A 26,456-nucleotide genomic window follows, 5' to 3' on the forward strand; every position below is an offset into this window, starting at 1 on the left:
CTATGAAGGACAGTCCCCATGGATGGTCTCTGACGGACGGCTCCCATTGATGGTCTCTAGAGGATGGTCCCCACGAATAGTCTCTAGAGGACGGTCCCCACGGATGGTCACAGGAGAAAGGTCCCCACGGATTGTCTCTGGAGGACGGTTCCCGCGGATGGTCTCTGGAGGACCAGGCAAATAAGCGTCTGGGGACACAGTCCTCACGGATGGCCTCTGGAAGAAGACAAATAAGCATCTGGAGACACAGTCCACACGAATTGTCTCCACGGACGGTCCGTGGGTCGCTGGAGATGGTCCTTGTGGATGATCTCTAGAGGAAGCTCCCAACGGAGGGTCTATGAAGGACGGTTAACACGAATGGTCTATGAAGGACGGTTCCCACGATTGTTCTTTGAAGGACGGGCCCAACGGATGGTCTATAAAGGACGGTCCCCAGGTATGGTCTATGAAGGACAATACAAATGACTGTAGGACAATGTATCATTCACTAATACGTTGCTAATTAAATGGAGTGATTTTGTTTCTTCTAAAAGCTGGCATTATCACAGAGTGAAACAGAACTATACGCTTATATTATTGACGTTCATTTTATTTCAATATTCATACAGTCAATAAATGTATAGATGAAGACATTTACAGTTTGTAATAGTGTTCGTATTGTGCAGTATATTTAAAAGTAAAACGTTGATTGGACGTGTACACGTACATGGAATTAGATTAAAACTGGAACACCTACACTCTGTACGTCACGCTCTATGGGCCTGTAACAGTGACACCTGGTGTTCCGTACTAGTGGGAGAGTAAATTTGGCGGGTACAGATGTGCACGTCTTTACTGCGTTTAATGCCAACACAGGTACTTCCAGTTGATGTTACTATATCTGAAAGTGGCTCTCAAAAGAGAACATGTATAGCTAAACTTTTTTTATGTCTTAGCTGGGAAGCAGAGACTTTTAAGACCAAATGTAAACCCTCATGTTTAGTATGTTTCTAACTACAGAGACAAAAATTGCCCTAATCTACATTGGTGATCAAAAGTGCAACGAAAGATCATCAATGGCGCGTGGTTCCTAAAAGTCAGAGGCTGGCCTGGCCTTCAGGTACGAGCTGAGGTTAGGGAGGCTCTCGATCCTCTTCTTGAATGCCTTGAGTTCTGGAGCCTTGTCAAGAGCGTTTGCATTTTCTAACGACAACATGTCCAAGGTGTTAAGAAACTGCCAAATCAGCCCAGGTTAGCTGGAAAAGAAAGGAGATGATACAATACTTATTAAGAAACCTGGAACAAAATGTTATTTGCATATACATATAACCCTAACCCCAAAAGTCAAATACGTTTCGTCTAAAGAAAATATCCTTAACTTTATCCAACCTGGAATACAAAACACATGTCTGTAAACTGAGTCGAACAAGTGACTGTTTGATACACAAGTTTCTTCCATTCTTGGCTTCTGGGTAAGTAGGTCTACATATGTTACTGGAGAAAACAAAAAAGAAAGTAGCTCAGACAACGGACTACGGCTCAGTGGCTCCCGTATTCCCTTTGTCAGACAACGGATTACGGCTCAGTGGCTCCCATATTCCCTTTGTCAGACAACGGATTACGACTCTGTGACTCCCATATTCCCTTTGTCAGACAACGGACAACGGCTCAGTTGCTCCCATATTCCCTTTGTCAGACAACGGACTACGGCTCAGTGGCTCCCATATTCCCTTTGTCAGACAACGGATTACGGCACAATGGCTCCCATATTCCCTTTGTCAGAGAATGGACTACGGCACAGTGGCTCCCATATCCCCTTTGTCAGACAATGGACTACGGCGCAGTGGCTCCCATATTCCCTTAGTCAGACAACGAACTACGACTCAGTGGCTCCCATATTCCCTTTGTCAGACAACGCATTACGGCACAGTGGCTCCCATATTCCCTTTGTCAGACAATGGATTACGGCTCAGTGGCTCCCATATTCCCTATGTCAGACAACGGATTACGACTCAGTGGCTCCCATATTCCCTATGTCAGACAACGGATTACGACTCAGTGGCTCCCATATTCCCTATGTCAGACAACGGACTACGGCTCAGTGGCTCCCATATTCCCTATGTCAGACAACGGACTACGGCACAATGGCTCCCATATTCCCTTTGTCAGAGAATGGACTACGGCACAGTGGCTCCCATATCCCCTTTGTCAGACAATGGACTACGGCGCAGTGGCTCCCATATTCCCTTAGTCAGACAACGAACTACGACTCAGTGGCTCCCATATTCCCTTTGTCAGACAACGCATTACGGCACAGTGGCTCCCATATTCCCTTTGTCAGACAATGGATTACGGCTCAGTGGCTCCCATATTCCCTATGTCAGACAACGGATTACGACTCAGTGGCTCCCATATTCCCTATGTCAGACAACGGATTACGACTCAGTGGCTCCCATATTCCCTATGTCAGACAACGGACTACGGCTCAGTGGCTCCCATATTCCCTATGTCAGACAACCGACTACGACTCAGTGGCTCCTATATTCCCTATGTCAGACAACGGACTACGGCTCAGTTGCTCCCATATTCCCTTTGTCAGACAATGGATTACGACTCAGTGGCACCCATATTCCCTTTGTCAGATAACGGGCTCTTGCTCAGTGGCTCCCATATTCCCTTTGTCAGACAACGGATTACGGCTCAGTGGCTCCCATATTCCCTTTGGCTCTGTTATCATGTGCATTAAAGTCTGCAGAATTTTAAAAACCTTCGTCACTGACGACTTCGGAAGACGCATTGAGAGAATAAATTACACGTTACATGAAACACACGGACCACCTGACACGTGCAGAGTATTTAATGACCCTGCATGCTCTAATTTTCCAGTTGTGTGTGTCATTGGGGGGCGGCCTAATGGCCCGAATGAAAACCCGGAATATAGGAAAACCCGAATAGCAGTACCCAGGCGGGAAGGCCTAATTACCGGAATGAAAACCTGGAATGTACAAAAACCCAGAATGTACGAAAACCTGGGATAACAGTACCCAGATGGGACGGCCTGATGACCCAGAATGAAAACCTGGAATATAGGAAAACCCGAAATAGCAGTACCCAGGTGAGAAGGCCTAATTACCGAAACGAAAACAACCGGAATATAGGAAAACCTGGAACAGTAGTACCAAGGGGGGATGGCCTAATGACCGGAATGAAAACCTGGAATGTACAAAAACCCAGAATGTACGAAAACCTGGGATAACAGTAGCCAGATGGGACGGCCTGATGACCAGAATGAAAACCCGGAATATAGGAAAACCTGGAACAGTAGTACCATGGGGGGACGGTCTAATGACCGGAATGAAAACCTGGAATGTACAAAAAACCCAGAATGTACGAAAACCCGGGATAACAGTACCCAGATGGACGGCCTGATGACCAGAATGAAAACCTGGAATACCGGTACAAGAAAATCCGAAATAGCGGTACCCAGTATCGGTAAACGGCGATTATGGAAGAACTACTGCTCGTATCGTATCAAACTCCACGGATTTAGAAAGACAGTTTCTAAGCTTTCTAAAACAGACTATATTTGTTATTACCAATCGATTTTAGTACTAATCCTGTCTGGAACGGAGTCGACTGTGGGTGATGGAGGCTGGCTTCGGCAGGGGAGATAACTGGTGTGACGTTAGCCATCTAGGCATGTAAGATTTTGTAAAACCGTGCTGTGTTTAAAATAAATGCCCAGCCTACCACTGTCCAAGGCTTGTAAAATGGCCTAAAGATCCAAAATATATGCTGGACCGAAATACATTTACATTTAGAGATTATACTATTGCTCTCAGTAGTGATTTTCTTTGCAATATATACATGATGTATTTAAAAATACATTAAATATACTAAACAATATTGATAATCTATTTTCAGAAATTTAGTTAGTTTTCTTAAAGGTTTAATTAATTAAGTAAAATATTACCATGAATGTTTTTCAATACTTTATTGCAGGGTTACTGTATGCAAGCTATCATATTTTATGAGATCCAAATGTATTACCATTCACTAATAATTCACCATGTACAAAATATCTTTACTATTGTTATTTCAAACATGTGCATCAGGTACGAATACTACATGTTTTGCATAGCAATCATCTATAACATTACCAGCACCAAACTGTAGAGAGTTTATGGCAATCACAATCGTTGTTCCCTTGTGGTAACATGTTATTTCCGCTCAACCGAGTCTAAAATGTTTTTGCATGATAAACTGGAATGGTCATGTGCAAATAATTATAGATTAAACGATTACTATCAATAGTTTAAAAAGAGGATCCCAATGTTAGATGAAGTACTTATTTATTTTACAAAAATTCTGTAAAGTATTTTAATTCATTTTCATAACCTATCTTGTAATATTTTTAAAGCAACTTTTACAGTATTTGTATAGATTCAAATTATTGAAAGATGTTCTGTTGGACACTTATAGGTTTCAATTAAGATATCAAGCTTGTCGCTTCATAGATCACAACTACATGTTATATACATATCTACAATTACATTTTGTGCAGCCAGACCTTAATTTATTTAAACATGTACATTTTGTATTATATTTTCATAATATGTGAGTTCAATTCCAGCTCAGGCTGGCTTCCTCTCCGATCATAAGGGGGAAAGTCTTTCAGCAACCTGCGAATGGTCTTGGGTTTCCTCTGCGCTGTGCTCTTCTTCCCCCTACCAATAATGCTGGCAGCCGTCAGCATAGAAGTATAGAAGTCTCTGCTGTTCAACGACTTTCACGGACATCACACGTTGCCCTAAAACGAGTCTGTACTAAGGCAGAAGCCAAAAATTGGATGTTGAAAAACTGTCAAACTGAACAGATTCTAGTTTATATTATATCTGCTCTGATATGTGCAAACAGACCAGGATTCCAATATAAAATGTTACGTGGTAGGATTTATACTGGTACCCACATGCAGGAGAATTTCGCATTACGTGATAAACTCTACAGTGATCAAACTTCAGTTTTTTTTTAAATTAAGAACACTCCACTTGTTAACATAATTGCGGAATGAAAATCAATTTTTGATCGTTGTGTTTGGTGATGTTTTTTTGAAGAGTTGGGGGCAACATTTTTTGCTAATGAGGATTCAAGAGATTATTACACCCTGCTTACAACGTATTAATGTTAAGGTTATAAAAATACCAAGTACACAGCACATTGTGTTGGCCAGGAGGACAAAGTGTGAAATGTGTCATGTTCAGTTGTTTTAAGACCAATCACAACTACCCACGACATCTCACTGAGTGGAGGAAGGGGAGAGGTGGGAAAGGGTGGGGGTGTTAATTAGTGGTCGGTATAACAAACAAGACTTCTTTGTTGAAACTTCAACATAATATGTTAAGAAATAAAGTTTTAAAACATGTTTGGAATGTTAATCACATCCCCCTATTACATTCATGTAACAACCCACAAAATGACACTACTACTTTTCCTATTGGAACTGGTATTCCCTTATCGACCATAAACCATCTGTGCTTTTCACTTGATTGGGGTCATGTTGATATCTTTCGGGTCGACGGACGAATGTCTGGAGTTAGGGACTTGCATTTGTGAAATTATTGAACACAGTCATGGTTGAATTCACATCTGCAGACACAATAGATGTATATACAGACTATACTATAATCATCTCGGAAAATTTTACCAAATTTATAAAGCCGTGAAAATATCCCTGTCACTTATGACTGCTTAATGTTTATTTTATTTATTTATTTAACTAGTGCTTTACGTAGTATTCAATAATATTTCGCTATACGACGGCGGGCAGCATTATCGTGGGAGGAAACTGGGCAGAGCTCTTGCGAAACCCATGACCATCCGCAGATTGCAGCAGACCTTCCAACGTACGGCTGAAGAAAGAGCAAAATGGAATTTGTACAAGAAGGCTTACAAGCACAATAAGAGAAATAATTTTTATATGTCCCTAATGAGAAAAATTTAACATAATAACGTAATTTATATCACCATGCAATACAAATGAAGTCAACTGGGTTTTTACAAACACTGAGCGAAATATATAAAGAAAGGTATTGTAAAATTCCTTTTGACCTTTCTTGAGATCAACGTTCAAACAAGATTCACTAATATACATTTTGTTTATTAATTAAAATAAATTAAATTTGAGTTGTAATCCTCAAACCTTATAAAAACGCAATAAGTTAGTTTTCGTTATTACTTTACAGGAATGATTATATTGAGTTCATCATTAAGTGAATACCCTCTAGATACATTGCAAAAGGTATCATGGAAACATAAGCAAACAAACATTTTAACACGTGTGATTAACAACTTTCACCGTGACGTGGTGCATATTACTGATGAGGATGTGCCGCAATGGTCATCGACGACCTCAACCACTTCGGTAAGTTATCTGGGCATACATGCAACTATGAATTATGAGGGAATTATCAAAGTTCAATAAAGCTGGTTATTTCCAGTCTGCACCTTGCTGCTGTTTTGTAATGTGCCGTTAAATTCTCATCTGGAAGAGGATGATACCCAAACTTAGAACACTGAAATTATGTAGAAATTTCTAAATTATAAATACGAAATTATAATAAGCCATATAGCTACTCAATTTATACAGTTTTAACCACAGATTGAAATGATACAGTTTGACAAACTTAAATACATGTACATAACTGTACGCCACATTTTTATTTCACGAGGTTTTTTTTTTTATTGGATTATACAAGTTTATTTAACAGTACATGTATGACACTTAGTACACTAATAGTACTTTTAAACATTTTCAGTTCGTGTTACTAAAATTTCTTTTTAAATTCCAAAAGGTTTGAAAAAGTACTTCAAAATCTTATATATAACTTTTGGATCTGTAAAAATGTAGACATTTCTAAAAATAACAGAGCGGCTCTTTTCAAAATAAATTTTTTCACCAATTTTGAAAATTTTGAAAATATTATTGCCCTAGTGCATAGTTTTGTACATGTAATTAACTAAGAAATGGCCCCACAGAATTGTCGCTTAGATTTTGATGTTCTTTTTACAAATATCTTTAATCCTAGTGAGCAAAGATATCAAAAATGTGAGTGACAGTTTTTTTTTATATTAAGCAAAATTTCAAAGTTTTAAATTGATGATAAGTGAAAATTAAGGGTATTTGATTTAAAACAGAAAGGGAGAAAATTAGTGAAATGTGTGATGAAATTGCCATTGCTTTGTTTACAAATTAATTTTAATCACCAATGTTCTGCTTCCATTCAAAAAAATGAGAACCGGTATAATTGATGTAAAACTGGGCAGAGGACTGCAGGAGCAGTGCTGCACAGTTTGTAGACAAAGGTATAGCAGGAGGCAATAAACATTGGGCAGAGCATGGGTATTCACAGCAGGTAATCCTCCCCAGTGAGTTAATCCTCCTAACTCATGAGAATTAAGAAGACATGACTGCCTTTGTTTCACACCAAGTTATACATTTTGTCAAATTTTATTTGTTTAAAACTTTGAATTTGGCTACCCTGAGTCTTAAAAGAAAATGATACAAGGTAAATGGAGAATGGCTTTCCTCCCCCCACTACCTAGTGTTCAATCTCCAACATATATGAAGTACTTTCAGAAACAATCAATAATCATAATATAATCATTAGTTTTAAATTTGCTTTTATGTAATTTTGTTTATATGGCATTTATTTATCCTTTAATGTGATTTTCTATAGCAACTGTCATCTTCTTCAATTACAATAAAGTGACCCTCAGTCAAGTAATCTAGAGATGTCATTGTGTTTGTTTTATCATTTGTTTTCATCAGAATGTTTTCGTAGAATGTTATCTAGCACTGTATCAAAACATTACTGTAAATGCATATCCGGAAAGGAGCATTACCATTCCCCCCTTCCGCCAATTTCTAAAGTTTGAAGTACTATAGGACATTCAAACTATCATATCTGAAGGTTAGGCACATTCTGATTGCTTTTCGAGAAAAAATGCCCTACCTAAAGTCTATACTTTTTATTATTCCTGCTAAAATCTTATTCAAGGCTTATCTCACCTGGGTTAAATCTGGTTTGTTTCGCCTCCATTACTCTAGTCATATGACTAATGAGTGTGCTGATGATTGGCTCAGACAAGCTTTTGACATCACTGTAAAACTATGAATAAGCTGTATTTAATTCTAAATTAGTATCATTTATTAAAGCCTACGACTGTTTATACCATGCACAACATTTTTGGCACAATAACTTAAAATTCATGGCTTAAAAGCTCGGGGGGGGGGGGGAAGGGGGGCCCTCCGTGGCTCAGTTGTTTTCGCTCTAGCGCAGCGTAATTACCCAGGAGTCTCTCACCACTGCGGTCACTGTGTGTTCAAGTCCAGCTCATGATGGCTTCCTCTCCGGCCGTACGTGGGAAAGTCTTCTAGCAGCCTGCGGATGGTCGTGGGTTTCCCCCGGACTGTGCCCGGTTTCCTCCCACCATAATCCTGGCCGCCGTCGTATAAGTGAAATATTCTTGAACACAACTTAAAATGCATAACATGGCGTGGATGTCATAGTTGATATGAAGCATTCATGATACGGACAAAAGGTCAAATGGACAAAAAGGTCTCACAGTCAAAATACCCTAGGACAAAAAAACCCATCCCTTGCGTCAAGAACAGGCAAAACACCCACAAATCATAAGTCCACCAAAAATTGTTTTAAAGAGATATATGATGAAATCTAAACTTGTTAAATAAAGTAATGACTGAACACAGTCGATATGAGTAAAATGTCACCAATTTCTTTTTAAATTCACCTTTTATTAATAAACACATGAAAAAAGCCTGCCTTTACATTTTAGCCAATTCAGTTCACGCGTGTGTAGTTAAAACACATCTTTTCAATGATTCCATTGGAACTCTCCCGACAAAAAAGAGTACAGTGTGCCATCAGAGACTTGCAACCAACGGCTTTGTTTAGGCGTTGCAGCGGGACAAAAAACATTACAAGAATTTCTCCATGGAAATGGCCATTGCACACGTTTATAACTGCTACAGCTGCAAACGCTTGAACACATGAGCCTTATTCTGTGATTATGCATGTATCATTTTTTGTATATCTTGTGAAGAAGATTTCAATGAAGTAATAAATTCATTTCTTGGAAATTGTTTTTCCATCACTTTGAGTTATACATTATTTTACATTATTAGAGGCTTATAGATATTATAAAAAAATATATACATGGTGCATAAAAATCTTCTTTTTCCCATTTTCTTTAACTATTGATAACCATAACATATTCTCTAACTTCAGTTGTATTTCGGCATTGTATATACTTTGTGGATATATATACGAAATCTCCCGTAATTGCCGTTTACATATACCTATTCCGGGTTTTCTTGTATTCCGAGTTTTCATTCTGGTCATAGGCCATCCCTGTCACGGAATAGTCACACTTAAGCCATTGCAAAAGAATGATTTTATTGAAACCATTAAGATGCATACCATGTAAAGGTGGACTGACAAATTGCCTGGGAATCTTAATTTAAATCTGTGTGTAAATAATGAACAGAAATGAACTATACTCAATTATATTGTAAGAACAGATGATTTTAATTTTGGGAAGAGCAGCTGAGTGCACCCTATCCGTCGAGACACGTGCTTTGAAAATGACGACCTGCGAAGTTCCGATGCCGTCCGAGTGGGTGCGTTGGTAACCTTCGTGTTATCCCAGGAAAAAAAATCCCAGGACATCTCTTTGACTAACATGATTAACGCAACAGGAGGTCTTGTGGCGGATGCAGTATCATTAAAACGTTTAAGCAGCGCACATCCCACGCCAGAGAATTCTTCAGGGCGTAAGGGATCGTCTGCCGTAGAAACAGCTCAAATCATTCCTGACTATTGTTGCATAAATCCTCAACCCGTACGAAATTGTCTGCGGGGGATGGCGTTGCGCGCACATCGTCCTGCGGTACGTCCGTCGTCCGGCGCCACATCGTCACTGTTTACGGACGAATCATGTTTACACCTTTCCCGTCGTCGGGGTGAGCGTTACTTTGACGCATATGTTGGTGAGAGAAACCGCTCTGGCGGAGGGTCAGTGCTGGTGTGGGGAGGTTTAACATTTTGCAACAGTAACCTACCGACCGCCATCATATAAATCAAAAATTCTTCGGTTTGGCGTTAAACAAAATTAAAACAAATAAATAAATAAATAAATAAATAAATAAATAAATATGTTTTTAACTGTGATTTGTTCCGTTTCGCCAGTATCCCGTTCATATCAATAATACTGACTGAAAAGCCAAAGGAAATATCAGACCCATGCGTACGTGAAAAACTCTGCCACAGTATTATAAAGATTAATACACTAGAGAACACCAATTGTTTTATGCTATTTAATAACACTAGGACATATAGATACTCATTTGCTACTCTGTCACTACGGATATATTTTTATATGTGAGACAGGATACGTATCAGGCAGGTAGAGGCGAAAAAGCATACTTACGGATTTTACCAATGAAAAAGTCCCCGCTGGATTTCAGCAAATTTGAAAGCTTTGAGATAAAATTGGGCACTGTATTGGCTTGAAAATCCTTCTTTAACTCTGCCTGGAAATAAAAGGAAATTACATGGAGGATAACAGTCCATGTGCCAGACCAGATATTGGGTCACCCGGCATGGCCAAACCTAATTGGTACTAACATATTTATAGGCTCACAAGAAGTAAATTAAGATGTGAAAACCTTTCGACAATGGCAGCTTTATCACATTCTTTGAGAAAAAATCTTAACTTTCCGTAATGCGTACATAACGAAAAGCCAGAAAAACGCCATATGTCTCACGTTATTCAAGAGAAAAACCAAAAGGCCATGTCAAAAAAGCTGGTTTGTATTGTTTATGAAGTAAAATAAATTTAACAATCCACTAGGGAATTTAATATGAGCTGTTAGCACAATATTACTTGACTGATACCGTTTACATGTAAAATCCTTTTCAGTAGTTTGAGGACAATTTGGCCAGATACCCATGCATGCAAAGCGATGTATTTCTTTGCTTTACGACTATAATTATTTAGGTTTAGAGAAGGTCATTTCGCTCAAGTAAGTAAATGGTCACGTGATTGTCTTACCTGTTATAAGGATGAGTCATATAATTACATTGGCATTGCTATCATTTGGTGATATATTTGGCTTTTAATAAATATCTATTATAAAAACGGTCAATCACCAATAATAAAGTTTTCACAAAGGGTATAGGTGACTCCTGTGCAAAGACAAACAAAACACTAACGTGAACTATAGGAAAAGCATTAAACACTGTTCCTTAATAGTAAAACCAAGTAAAATGCGTTTGAAATATTACATTCTGCAATAGTCATAATAGCCGTTTTGGCCACATATATATATTGAAATAAATTATGTCGCATCAGGTTTTTGATACTTGATACATGCATACCCCTTTACTTCTGCATTAAAAATGTACAGGAATATATAGCCAAGAATACATTCTTCAGATAAACCTTCAAATATTTCAAGGCAAAACATATGAATGTGACGTCACTGATATAAATTGGGTTCCAACAGCATTTTACTGGGTGGTGATAAATGTAAGGAGAAAAAAATATCAAACCATTTTTGTACTCAATGTTGTACGTCATTGAGATTATAATATGGACAAATGACAAATTTAAAATGCATTTTCTTCTTGTGAAAAACTTGACTCTTTCAAAGGTGCCATTGATACACCTTTCATCTGCCCCATCGCAAGGAAATTTTGGTACACGCGCAGACGAGAACATACGTAGGGTAGTAACTTGATTAAAGAATCCTTGCCCTACTGGGAGACAGGCTGATACAGTGCTCTTGCAAGTAGACAGAAGCGGAGTGACCAGAATCTCACTACGATTTATACATATTATTAAATGTGTCTAATTCGCTTAACCTAGGATAACGGCCTTATGTTTATCCCGTTGAATAAGGTCTCCGCGTTTTGTTATGAACAGTCGCAATCCAAGCGCAGTTGAGATACATATTTTGATTAACAAATCCTAAGGTCTAGATTACGGACGATACTGCGCTAGTTGGATACTGATTTAATTCATTCGTCTAGAATGTTCCTGATGTTTTTCTATCATTACTGATATTAATGCTTCACTTTACCCGAGTCCGTCGTAATTTCCTTATTGTGTCATCACAGGCATATTGTTGGTGAATGTAAAGGTGTCAAAAAGGTGATGTCATGTTGACTAACCCCGAACAACAAAGAATACCAAAAAATAAAAAACAACAACAAAAAAAAACAAACTGGAATAGAACGATCTTAATTGTCAAGAAAGTCCCCTGTATTTTGTCGTGGCCTGATTGCGCGCGCGCGCGCACACACACACACACACACCGGGAAGGGAGCGGGGGGGTGGGGGGGGGGGGGGGAAACTTGCTGCCATACCTTCCCACTTACTGCCGGAGAGGAAGCCAGCTCTAGCTGACTTGAACTCACAGCGACAGCACTGGTGAGAGCCTCCTTGGTCATTACGCTGCGCTAGCGCGCTAACTAACTGAGCCACGGAGGCCCCTGTCATATGTATAAACATGAACTAAAGACATGGACCAAGTTAAAAGTAGCAAAGGGGAATTTGCCCACCTTCGGTGATATAAATGTGTAAAATTATGGGCCTTGACCCATGGAATTATGGGTCTTGACCCATATATTAAAAACGATGGACATAAGTGTATAAAAATGCTTGGGAAAATGTAAGACAAAATGGAGTTCACCTAAATCAGCAAAGAAATCGCAACTTGATTCTACCTGTCAAAGTTATTACATACAGTTAAATTGTCCTCTGAAACATCGCAAAGTAGGCTTACTAAGAGGTCAACTCCACGTGTGTAATGTGCAGCGAGAAAAAAGGTGAAGATGCCTAAACATGAGACCTTCAGAGGGCATTGCAGATGATTACTGTGGACTCCCTTGAAAGGGAAAGTCATGGCAGATGGTTACTATCGACTCCCTTCAAAGACATTGCAGATGATTACTATGGACGGCCTTCAAAGACATTGCAGATGATTACTATTGACTCCTCTCAAAGACATTGCTAATGATTACAGTGGGCTCCCTTCAAAGACATTCCAGGTGGTTAATGTGGACTCTCTTTAAAGACATTGCACATGATTACTATGGACTACCTTTAAAGATAATGCAGACGATTACTGCGGAATCCCTTTAAAGACATTGCAAATGATTACTCTGGGCTCCCTTCAAAGACATTGTAGATGATTACTGTGGACTCCCTTTAAAGACATAGCACATGATTACAAAGGACTCCCTTCAAAAGAATTGCAGATGATTACTATGGACTCTTTTGAATGACATTGCAAATGATTACTGTGGACTCCCTTCAAAGGCATTGCAAATGATTGTGTTGACTGCCTTTAAATACATTGCAGATGATTACTGTGGACTCCTTTTAAAGACATTGCAGATAATTACTGTGGACTCCCTTCAAAGACATTGTAGATGATTACTGTGGACTCTCTTAAAAGGGAAAGGCATTGCAGATGGTTACGGTGGATTCCCTTCAAAGATATTGCGGATGATTACTGTGCACTCCCTTCAAAGACATTGCAGATGATTACTGTGGACTCCCTTTAAAGATAATGCAGACGATTACTGCGGAATCCCTTTAAAGACATTGCAAATGATTACTCTGGGCTCCCTTCAAAGACATTGCAGATGATTACTGTGGACTCCCTTCAAAAACATTGCTGATGATTACTGTGGACTCCCCTGAAGAACATTGGAAATGATAACTATGGAGTCCCTTCAGAGACATTGCAGTTGATTACTGTGGACTCCCTTCAAAGCCATCTAAGATGACTGCTGTGGACTCCCTTCAAAGACATTGCAGATGATTGTTGTGGACTCTGTGATTGAAATATGAGCGTCATGTCTGACATTCCTATACCATTCGTAATCCCTAAAAGTCGTTCAAAGTCGATAATCGCAAAATCCATTTCCTAAACAACGTTTAACACTACCTCCCAAAGACAAAGGTATGTAAGAAAGTATACAAATACAAAATAAAGCCGGGAACAAACAAGAGAGAAGCGGTCATCAGTTTTCAATGACGCCGGGCAGACAGTGGATATTACTGGCATGAATTCCATATCAAAGTTCACATTCGTAGTCCATTAATGAGTTCCTGGTCAAATAACAATTAAACAAGGTAACCCAGTCGCGCTTTGATTGCAACTGTTTACAAAGGCAGCATGCAGATGTCATGAGCATGGCTGCCTTTACGGCCCCTCGTACCATTGCAAAGGCAAAGTCATTGCAGATAATTACTGTGGACTCCCTTCAAACGCATTCCAGATGAATGATTGCTGTAGACCTCCCTTGAAAGGCATTGCAGATGGTTACTGTGGACTTTCTTCAAAGACATTGCACATGATTACTGTGGACTCTCTTCAAAGACATTGCAGATGATTACTGTGGACTCCCTTCAAAACATTGTACATGATTACTGTGGACTCCCTTCAAAGACATTGCACATGATTACTGTGGACTCCCTTCAAAGACATCGGAGATGATTACTGTGGACTCCCTTCAAAGACATTGCAGATGAGTACTGTGTACTGCTTTTAAAGGCATCGCAGATGCTTTTTGTGGACTGCTTTTAAATTCATTGCAGATGATTACTGTGGACTCCTTTTAAAGACATTGCAGATGATTACTGTGGACTCCTTTCAAAAACATTGCTGATGATAACTATGGACTCCCTTTAAAGACATCGGAGATGAATAGTGTGGACTCCCTTGAAGAACATTGGAGATGATAACTATGGACTCCCCTCAAAGACATTGCAGAAGATTACTGTGGACTCACTTCAAAGACATTGCAGATGGTTACTGTGGACTGCTTTTAAAGGCATTGCAGATGCTTTCTGTGGACACCCTGCAAGGACATTGCAGATGATTACTTTGGACTCCTTTCAAAAACATTGCTGATGATTACTATGGACTCCCTTCAAAGACATCGGAGATGAATAATGTGGACTCCCTTGAAGAGCATTGGAAATGATAACTATGAACTCCTCTTAAAGACACTGCAGATAATTGATTTGACTGCAACTGTTTACAAAGGCAGCATGCAGATGTCATGAGCATGACTGCCTTTACGGCCCCTCATACCATTGCAAAGGCAAAGGCATTGCAGATAATTACTGTGGACTCCCTTCAAACGCATTCCAGTTGAATGATTGCTGTAGACCTCCCTTGAAAGGCATTGCAGATGGTTAGTGTGGACTTTCTTCAAAGACATTGCAGATGATTACTGTGGACTCCCTTCAAAGACATTGCAGATGCTTTCTGTGGACTGCTTTTAAATTCATTGCAGATGATTACAGTCGACTCCTTTCAAAAACATTGCTGATGATAACTATGGACTCCCTTTAAAGACATCCGAGATGAATAGTGTGGACTCCCTTGAAGAACATTGGAGATGATAACTATGGACTCCCCTCAAACACATTGCAGAAGATTACTGTGGACTCACTTCAAAGACATTGCAGATGGTTACTGTGGACTCCCTTCAAAGACATTGCAGATGATTACTGTGGACTCCCTTCAAAGACATTGCAGATGATTACTGTGGACTCCCTTCAAAGGCATTGCAGATGATTACTGTGGACTCCCTTCAAAGACATTGCAGATGATTACTGTGGACTCCCTTCAAAGACATTGCAGATGATTACTGTGGACTCCCTTCAAAGGCATTGCAGATGATTACTGTGGACTCCCTTCAAAGACATTGCAGATGATTACTGTGGACTCCCTTCAAAGACATTGCAGATGGTTACTGTGGACTCCCTTCAAAGACATTGCAGATGATTACTGTGGACTCCCTTCAAAGACATTGCAGATGATTACTGTGGACACCCTTCAAAGACATTGAAGGTCATTGCCACACAGCTACACCCGTACTAACTCATGCAAACAATGTTAGTCGAGTGACCTTTCCCAAAGTTTTTTTAATTGCAGGTTGTCTGTACACGGTTACACCGCAATATTTACAACGTTGAAGAGATCAAGGATCAGGCGGTGTCTTCACTGTATGGCCTGCGTTTTAGGAGCTTTTCTGTATTGACATTATCTAAAGTAGAATTGTGGACTTATATATGATGTCAGTGTGGTGCCTCCTGGAAAATAAAAATAACCTCTTTGCGAATTGATAAATTCTGCTTATTCTGCCACTTGTGTATGGGGAGGTTTTCACTGCACATTTTTGTTGTAGTTAATTGAGTATCACGTATGCGCGCTAGCGCAGCGTTATGGCCCAGAGGCCACTCACCAAGCTCATGCTGGCTTCCTCTCCGGCCCTAAGTGGGACGGTTTGCCAGCAACCTTAATCAATCATCAATCAAATAAATAAATCGCGCAAAATAGGACGAATGTTACCTTCTAAGTACACATACGTGTACTCCAGAATACAACTGATTGGAGACATACCTGTACTCCAGCATACAGGTGGTGGGAGACATACCTGTACTCCAGCAAACAGGTGGTGGGAGACATACCTGTACTCCAGCAAACAGGTGGTGAGAGACATATCTGTACTGGATCATACTGGTGGTGGGAGACATACCTGTACTCCAACATAAAGGTGGTGGGAGATATACATGTATTCCAGCAAACAGGTTGTGAGAGACATACCTGTACTCCAGAGTACAGGTGGTGTGAGACATACCTGTACTCCAGCAAACAGGTGGTGTGAGACATACCTGTACTCCAGCATACAGGTGGTGGGAGACATACCTGTGCTCCAACATACAGGTGGTGGGAGACATACCTGTACTCCAGCAAACAGGTGGTGGGAGACATACCTGTACTTCAGGAAACAGGTGGTGGGAGACATACCTGTACTCCAGCATACAGGAGGTGGGAGACATACGTCAAGTTTCCACAAAAAGTCTCAAAAGCTCCCGTATTTGATAGGTTGTTACTATGAATTTCTCCTAAACTAGATGACAATTAAAATTTACACTTGTAATTTTCCTTATTGAATCTGGATATTTGTTTAGAGGCCTCAGCAGCATTTCCTAATTCCAGCTTACCTTTTTCGCCTCATCCTTTTCGAAGCGTACTTTAATGTACGCCTGACCAAAGTCAGTAACGGTGTCTACGAGTTCGTCCGCCCTGAACTCTTCTATCGGCGTTTTCCCCGCCAATCCTAAAACATAATCAACATTCTACTCTAAGAGTTTTATCTCAAAGGTATAGGATTCCATTGATGTAGGCCTACTAATTAACTTTTGTTTGGTAAATGGCAATACTGACAAATATATGTTTGGTTTACAGTACAAACTTTTATCATGGCTATATAGCGCCAAGAGTAACATGGAAGGCGAGGATTTATTTTGACACATACTAACAAGGAGTATTGTAAACGTAACTTTTCTCTGTTATATTTTTCAGGGGAAAATAGCTTGCGTTTGCTTACAAGCTGATTGGTAATTTCATTCTTTGCTTGTTTTTTTCCTGGGAAGCTCGAACTAATACAAGTGGCTAATGTGTATGAAAGACAACGGAGAAGAGCAAACTTATCCGTACCAACTTGCCGCGCCACGTATCTGGCAATAGCGATGCTCTGGCCGAAAACTTGACCGTCCATCTCCAGCGCTGGGAGCGCTCCGTGGGGGATTTCTGGAGAAATATTAACATTTGATTAACAATTTATCGTAGAAATAAACTTTCATAACGAGCAAGCGAGGAGGCCTGGACGATCAAGAATCATTCTTAACTGAAACATGCAATGAAACTTCTGTATGCTTCCGTCTCTCCACAAGACCTGAGCAGAGTACATTTTCGGCATGTTGCCAATAAGTGCTGTGCAAATTAACTATTCGTAGCGAATTATCCGTAAATATAATTATCCTTAGAATTCTAAGTATGTGAAAAAATAGATTGATATTAACTGACATTAGTAATTAGGAGATAAATGGGAAAACTAAAAACGAAAGGTCATCGCAGAGAGACGAGCGACTCTGTGAAGTAGGTATGGACAGTTTTTATCTGGCAAGCCGAGACAATGATACGAGTTACGACGTCGACTTTATCCTTAAAGAGATATACCGCCCAGGTCGCAAAAAGTTGAGACTTCCAAAAGTCTACTGACTCTGAGTGAATGATGGTATGTTTAGTTTTATCCGTGGATTCCCTTTGACCATCAACTCACTCAAATCAATGTATTTAGAAAGTCTGATTTTTAAAAGTCAGTTACCTCCCCTTGTTGTCTAGACAACGGGAGATGTTCGGTGAACTTAAAATGTCAGACACGGCACTGTGTTGTAATTATACGGTCTACCGTCTAACTTGAGTTCTACCATTGGCAATTCTGGAACTCTATAAAACATTATCAGTAGAAAGGAAGATCGTATTTGATTTACTAGACTTCTGGTTTGCTTTCAATCTATGGCATTGTTTACATGTGCTATCGACGAGCGAACGTTGCGTTGTGGAACTCATTGCGCTGTCTCATTTGCATGTTATCTCGTCGAGTCGACAGTTTAGGCCAGTCAAGGATTTCCCCTTTTAATTCTCTTAATTTACATTTTGTCGAAAATATAGGACCAGGAGGCTTAGTTTGGAGTCACTTGCAACTCACTTTTGTTTTTAGCTGAACCAACTCAAAAATTTTGAATTTCTTTCGGCGATATGTCCCTTAATGAACGGAGATCGATGGCCGTTCAGTCAATCACCATAGAGACAACCACAAAGCCCGCACACCGACAGACGCGCCATTCAGGTTTACCATAGATACAGTGCTTGTATATTATATATGGGTCAGGTCAACGATTCATTAAAATGATGAGTCGGCGGATTTTCCTTCTGTTTACATTGCGTGCAGTGACCAGGCAGAAAAGGTAGACCTGGCTATCAACATTGACAGGGCTCTTAGTACTCAGCGACAGCGCTTGCTGTCAGCGAGTAGTGAATGGAACAAAACTGCAAACTGTTTGCATGGATTAAATGCCACTGCAAAGAAACGAGCCACATGCAAGGTTTATTTGAGCAACAGCTACGTAAAGCCTGAGGTTGTAGGCTTATATAATATATGGAGCCCATACGCGGAATTCAGTACACCAAATTAAAAGTAGGCCTAGTATGACAGCAGTTAACATACCATGCTTGATCTAAAGAAGGTACATGGGTGCTAAATAGCTTTCCATATTGTAACACTGTAACAACTAAATTACTGTCATAAATCCATGTTTACGATCAAATATGGTCGAGTGATCCACATGACAGTTTCCTCATGTGAAAAACTTTAATGTGTCTGCATACATGCAGATTTAAACTCTTTCACTATGCACGATACCAGACAGACTACGTGCGCACCCATCTCGTCCCCTGATGTACACAGCTTCAAACGGCGATATTACACTTTCACTATGCACGATACCAGACAGACTACGTGCGCACCCATCTCGTCCCCTGATGTACACAGCTTCAAACGGCGATATTACACTACTTACTTGGTTTTAAGGCGGGCCAGTCTTTGCCTTCGATTCGCTCATCCACAAACTTGACTCCGCCAGCGTGGAAGATAAGCCGAATGAGTTCAGCTCGTCCACGCGCCGCAAAGTATGTCAGTTTGTAATTCACCATGTTTTCAAACTTACAGGGTAATTACAGTGGAGTTATCAGAGCTGTGATTACGCTTTAACAGGTGTAGTATGCGTACGTCTTATAGCTGGACTCTGTGCTCAGATGGACAATGACGCGCTTAAATATCCTCTCCTTAAGCCGAGGTTTACTGTCAGAGTGTACTCGAGCGTCACGAAGATCTTTCTCATGCAAACAAAACGCTTGAGTAAATACAGAAAATTTCATGGGAAAATCCCACCTGAGAATGTTAAATGAACCTTTCCCGAAGCTGTTTATTCATTGTTATAACGGATGATTCCAAACACGTTTAAAGGGGGTGTATGTGGTTTGAAGGGTTTGTCATGGTGATGACTCAGCATTTTGTGCCAATGATCTTTGAATAGCAGCAGACTTGCACTGGAAATTGAACAATCGATGGTAAAAATGCTGTGTCACAAGGCATCGTGTGCGGCATTATTTCCTAATTGTCATCGTGCTTAGCCAAATGTCAACATACCTATAATTAAAGCCTTTAAATTCTACGCCTGCCCTATATTATGACCTTTCAGAGAAAAGTGAACAATTCGGCCTGCATAGATTGCTTCTTTTGTTGTCAAATTGTATTTATGACCATAAAATCTAAGCCCACTGTCGTTGTTTTTCGATTAACGATTGAAAAAACCGAAGTGCCCCGTGTGAAAAACCGACGTTTGGCAAGTTACTGACGAACATTCGCACGTATATCGTACATGTAGATCTACAGATGCGCACATTATTTTTACAAACTGCGTAATGGGCCTGATGAGCTTCGTTAGACGCTTTAATTGCCATCAATATCCCAAGAAGAGAAAGAACGGGGAATTAAAAGGCCGGTTGTGAGCCACATTTCGTGTTTCTTACCGACTGAATCTATGAATGACTATGGCTTAACGCCACGTTTTGCTCACTGAAACAAGAAAAAGCCTTTAAAATTCGGCACGTACTGTTCCCTATTACAGCTGTATTGGTATTTAGGCTCTGTGCATATCGCCCCCCTGCTTATTAATGAATTATGTGTCTATAATATATACATTTTTATTGCAAATCCAACAGAATATAAACCACACCCTTGCGGTTAATGTAAATGAAAACATAATTTGTAGGCTACTATAGCGGGGGGTACATAAGGTTTTCAGTTTCCGGTAGCTATATATAAATAACCATCTTTTCTCATATACTAACGTCGCGGGTTTACTGATTAAAAACACAATCTAACCAATTTTTGTATTTAAAGCATAGTACTCACTTTACTACTCTTATACTACAAAAAGTAATCTAATTTAGTGCTGTGTTTTGTCACATCACAATCTTCCCAATCGACTACTCCAATTCTTGGGGTTCTGGATGCAGCCAATAATGTCCCGATAACGCACGAAACTCTGGTGATAAACATTGTACACAGGCCACCTTCAACCCTGCCGACCTATCTCTAGCCAGTGAGGTCTCGCAGGTTCAAGTTATCCAGACACCTCACCACAGGTGTATGTAACTATACAATATCTACGAGAAGGCGGAGTTCAACCGTCAACATATAGAACATGGAATTGATGTAGGCATTGTATACTGTGGATATAGAAGCGCCTGGTTGTAAGGTCACCGTGTGTTGTGATTTAAGGGGAACGGTCCACCCGGGAAGATTCAGACCAGTCATCCACACGGACACACAACACCGTCCGTGGGAACGCTATAATTAACTAGACTCATCCTAATCGACGTACCAGAGATATTTGTGAACTAACAGTTAAAATACACATCTTGTTTACCTGTGGATAAATTGGCTATTGTTAAGGTATAAATTAAACCAGAACATACGACTTTGAAAGTGCTGGAGTTTCGTGAATGTGTTTGCTTTGGAAAAGTTTATCAACACGCCTGGTTAGGTCAAAATTGTTTCTTAGAATAGACGAGAAGTTATCTCTAAAAGAGGTTTAATAGATGTAAGGAGCATGAGTTCTTCCTCCTAATAAAGATGTTCATGCACTCTGACGAGATCTGTCCTCACACCGACTGTAGACGTATAATGACGTCACACAAACTGTAGACCTATAATGAAGTCACACCGACTGTATAATCACGAGATCTGTTGCCACACCAAAAATAAAAGCACTGCGACAAGACCTATCGTAACACACACTTATCACACCGTCAGTACACGTACAATCACATCTGTGGTCACACGTATAATCACGAGGTCTGTTGTCACACCGAAAGTAGACGTACAATAACGAGATCTGAAGTCTCATCGAGTGTGGACGTATAATGACAAAATATGTTATCACACGGACCTTAGATATATAATGACGAGATCTGTTACAATCTACAGACTTACAATCATAAGATCGGTCGTCACATCGATTGTAGACGTACAGACACGAGATCTATTGTCAGAGCCATTGTAGACGTATAATAACGAGATCTGTTGTCACCCCAACTGTAGACGTTTAATGACGAGATCTGTTGACACACAAACTCTAAAGGTATAATCACGAGATCTACTGTCACACCAACAGTGGAATAACGAGATTTGTTGCGATACCGACAGTAGACGTACAATCATGAGATCAGTTGTCACACCGACTGTAGACGTATAATGACGAGATCTGTTGTCACAACGAATGTAGACGTATAATGACAAGATCTATTGTCACACTGACAGTGGAATGATGAGATGTGTTGTGATACAGGCAGTAGACGTACAATCGCCAGATCTGTTGTCACACCCACTGTAGACATACAAGGCCGAGATCTATTGTCACACCGTCAGAAGACGTACAATCACGAGATCTCTAGTCACACCGACTGTGGACGTATAGTGACAAAATCTTTTTTCAGATCGACTGTAGACAAATAATGACGAGATCTTTTGTCACACCGACTACAGACGTACAATTATGATCTGTCGTCACATCGATCTTAGACGTATAATCACAATATCTGTTGTCACACCGACTGTAGAGGTACAATAATAAGATCTGTCGTCACATCGATGGCAGACGTATAATTAAGATCTGTTGTCACATCAAATGAAGACGTATAATGACGAAATTTATTGTCACACTGACAGTGGAATGACGAGATTTTTGTGACACCGTCAGTAGACGTACAATCACGAGATCAAATATCACATTGACTGTAGACGTATAATGAGGAGATATTCGATCGCACCGATCGTAGACATATAATCACGAGGCCTGTCGTAAAACCAACTGTAGACGTACAATCACTAGATCTGTGGTTACATCGACTGTAGACGTATAATGTCGAGATCTGTTGTCACTCCCACTGTAGACGTATAATGCCGAGATGTATTGCCACGCGCAATCACGAGATCTGTTGTCACACCCACTGTAGACGTATAATCTCGAGATCTCTAGTCACATGGTCTGTAGATGTACAATCACTAGATCTCCCGTCACACCGACTGCAGACGTATAAGCAGTAATTCTGTGGTGACAGACTGTAGACGTATATTCACGAGATCTGTCGTCGCACCGACTGTAAACATATATATTTACGAGATCACACAGACTGTAGATGTACAATCAGATATATGGTCACATCGACTGTAGACGTATGTTCACGAAATCTGTCGTCACACCGACTGTAGAGGTGTATTCACGAGACCTGTTGTCACATCGACTAGATTTATATTTTTTGAAAGGCATAACGGCTTTGCATCACGTACCTGCTACTATCGGTGATGTATAACAACGTGTTGGAAAGTGACGCCCAAATTTGCTGTCTTACAAATCTCTCCCGGCCACTGCTGCCACGTGATCTAGATCTGCCAGTGTCCATAAGTAGCAGCATATGTATCATGACAAACAGCAATAGTTTTGTAGATGTTTTGTAGATGTTACAGCTGTCTATCCCTAATATAAAACGAATTCACACACACGTCTTACATAATCACAGACTGTATAATATGGTTAAAACCCCAAAAAGCCGAGTGAATGAATTTGTTTTATTAATCAGGCTTGTTGCACAATAGTTGAAGACAAGATATTAATAAAATGACACTGACTTGTGTTAATAATGGGTGGTGGTTTAAAGGCCATTTGGCATGGAAAGACACTGGAATGTATTCTCAGCAGTTGTAAATACGTTACCGTGACATACTGATGTAGATGAAATCGTACACTAGAAATATTCTACTTGTGGGATAAACCAAACTTAGATGGAAGTTTCTGGACGAGTTTCAACATGTTTCGTGACACCGGCATTCTCGGAAACTTTGGCTCTGTTAGCTTTCAGTTTAGGGTAATCATCCAATAATTTCGGATTTGACTTCAAAGGACTGAATAAAATGTTGAATACAGCAAGATCTGCCCACGTGAGCTGAAAGCAAATAAATGTGTGAAATATGCATATATTAATAGAGAGTGGCTTCAACCTGCTATATTGACAATCTGATTAGAAGGATATAGTCAAGACTAAATTGGTCACATTTATACCAATAACCGGTTATGATTAATAAGTATACAAAGATTTAAAAAATGAACACCTCATTTGTAAAGCATATGTTGCAAAGGTCCTTCTGAGTACTGGTATACCAAGTGACCAAAGGCCCTTGACTGGCCCTGGTAACGTGAACTTCTTAGGGTTATGAGTGGAACAGCAACGTGTGTTAAAAATTTACCTGATCTCCAACAAAGTAATCACCTCCATTTTGGTTTCCAGTCAGTAGTTTACTAAACATAGACAAGTACTTGGGCAAAACCTCTGAGTCTAATCTCTTCTGGATTTCATTCTGAAAATACGGCACAGAAAGAGTAAGTATATATGTCCATGTGAGAACGGTAGGCTTGTACCTAAATGGGTTCGCGCTTTAAAGGTGCAAGTTAGAAGAACCTTCTTATGAATATGGTACGCAATGAATCCATCCTAAACCCCTAATCTACCATTATAAGCAATTCAGTCTCATTCATCGAACAGCTTTACCTGTAGCTGAAATGCGACAGATCACTTTAAATAAACATACACATCAGCGCCACATATATTTTGGGTTAATGGGGCATTTTTACACATGCTAATTTTTGTAGTGGAAGTGCACAAAGTCATAACCCTACTAACCTTTTTCGCCTCGTCCTTTTCTAAGAACTGCTTTAACAGCTCAGCAAATAGGTCCACCGTACTGTCTACTATAGAATCCGCTCTGGCCTTCTCTAAGCTGGTATTTCCTGCTAAGCCTGAAATACATTGTTAGACTCATTCATGAGGCTGTAATGTGTGTGATCTTCACTTTGTGTTGGCATTATTCAAATATGGGATCATCTAACAACTGACAATGTCTGACTTAACATGATTTTGTTTACTGCCTTCACATGTTTCTGGTTTGAGCATTTTAGGTTGTAGATTGCCCTTGGATTAAACCTCAGATGATGTTTCTGATTTAAGCATTACACTCATGTAGATCAGACGTGAGTCAGCGTTAACATTCTGGGGATCAGGGATTTGCACACAATACCGCGAAACACCCTTTGCTAATCTGTGGTAAGCAGTTGTCATCTGTATATAGAGACTAACTTATGATACATACCGACATGTTTGTTACATTTTGCTACATCGATGCTGTACTGTATCACTTTTAGCCGTAGTGAAAAAATAAGTAAAAGATTTTGCACGTTCATGTATACACACTATCATGCTAGAATGATCCATGTAATGACGAAGAAAAACACCTTTTTTTCATCATTCTCGATACGGGTTACTTTTAACTATTTTCCACGATGAGAGCATTCACTATCACTAAGAAAGCATTCACTAAGAAATAACTATATTTGTTGTTACTGATGGTGTATAAAAAAGTGACAACAGGATGTCTACAAAATGACTAGCGACTCTAAACACTGTAATTTCCCCATAATACTATTTTTACCAAGATGTGATCTTTCACTTACGGTGTTCACGCGCAATATAACGAGCTATTGCCATGCTCTGCCCCAGCCAAACTGTCTTCCCGTCAATCTCAATTTCCATGCATGGAAGTTGGCCAGTTGGCGCCTCTGTTAAAGGAAAATTATTGTATAAATTCACACTGCCAAAAAAAAAAAGAAAACAAGAAATTAAGAGGAAGTGGAAATAACGCTGAATTCAAAAATGTGTACTCACAATTATCTATTTATTATTTTCTTAGATATTTGTTACCGGTACTGGAAATGCAATGCAAAAAGATGCTGATAGGCGACCTGTATAGCCTGGGCGACACTTACGTGACTTGAGCTCTTGCCATTCGGCTCCTGTCATGCGGTGGTCCGTGTACTCCACACCGGCCGCGGCGAAGATGAGTCGGGTGAGCTCGGCTCTGCCTCGAAGATTGAAGTAATGCAGAGTGTACTTTGCCATGGGGCCACAAGGACTAGAATCCGCCGTACGGGTGCTGTGCATATGCACTGATAAAACGTGAGGTGAACTGACTCAACGATGTCGCTGCCACTAATGTCGAAACACGCTGGACAGTGCCGTGTATAAATAGGCGGAGTAAACCCGGATTTATTCTTATCCTGTTACATGCTTCCTTTATTATATTAAGAGCTATCGTTTCCTGAAAGCCTCTGGCTGTAAGAGGAACCCGGATAGACTGTCGTACTCATTTTAGGCCTGTAGATCAGCCGGGACTTGGACGTTTCCTGACACAGCGAATACATGTGTTTTGTTAGCCGGCCTACCGCCTTCTAAACAATAGACATCGACATACTTCGCCCACGTTTTAATAAATGAATAAATGTATTGATACACAGTCTTCTGTAGCACAGCCGTGCAGGTATATGCGTAGAACTTTTTGTTTGTG

The 26,456-nt window shown here is 40.0% G+C and overlaps 1 protein-coding gene across 1 annotated transcript; it reads right to left on the reverse strand.

Moving 5' to 3' along the window:
- LOC135471087 (uncharacterized) lies at nucleotides 1–26,087 on the reverse strand. The gene is made up of 10 exons (XM_064750134.1): nucleotides 25,879–26,087; nucleotides 25,567–25,671; nucleotides 24,740–24,855; nucleotides 24,306–24,416; nucleotides 23,846–24,004; nucleotides 19,516–19,657; nucleotides 17,591–17,683; nucleotides 17,095–17,210; nucleotides 10,492–10,594; nucleotides 1–338 (listed from the first exon to the last, which is right to left on the reverse strand). Exons 1-10 carry the CDS (start codon nucleotides 26,051–26,053, stop codon nucleotides 1–3), a joined length of 1,458 nt encoding a protein of 485 aa, XP_064606204.1. The 5' UTR covers nucleotides 26,054–26,087.
- Nucleotides 26,088–26,456: the final 369 nt, after the last annotated feature.

Source organism: Liolophura sinensis, chromosome 7, assembly GCF_032854445.1.
Source record: "Liolophura sinensis isolate JHLJ2023 chromosome 7, CUHK_Ljap_v2, whole genome shotgun sequence".
In the NCBI taxonomy this organism is placed as follows: domain Eukaryota; kingdom Metazoa; phylum Mollusca; class Polyplacophora; order Chitonida; family Chitonidae; genus Liolophura; species Liolophura sinensis.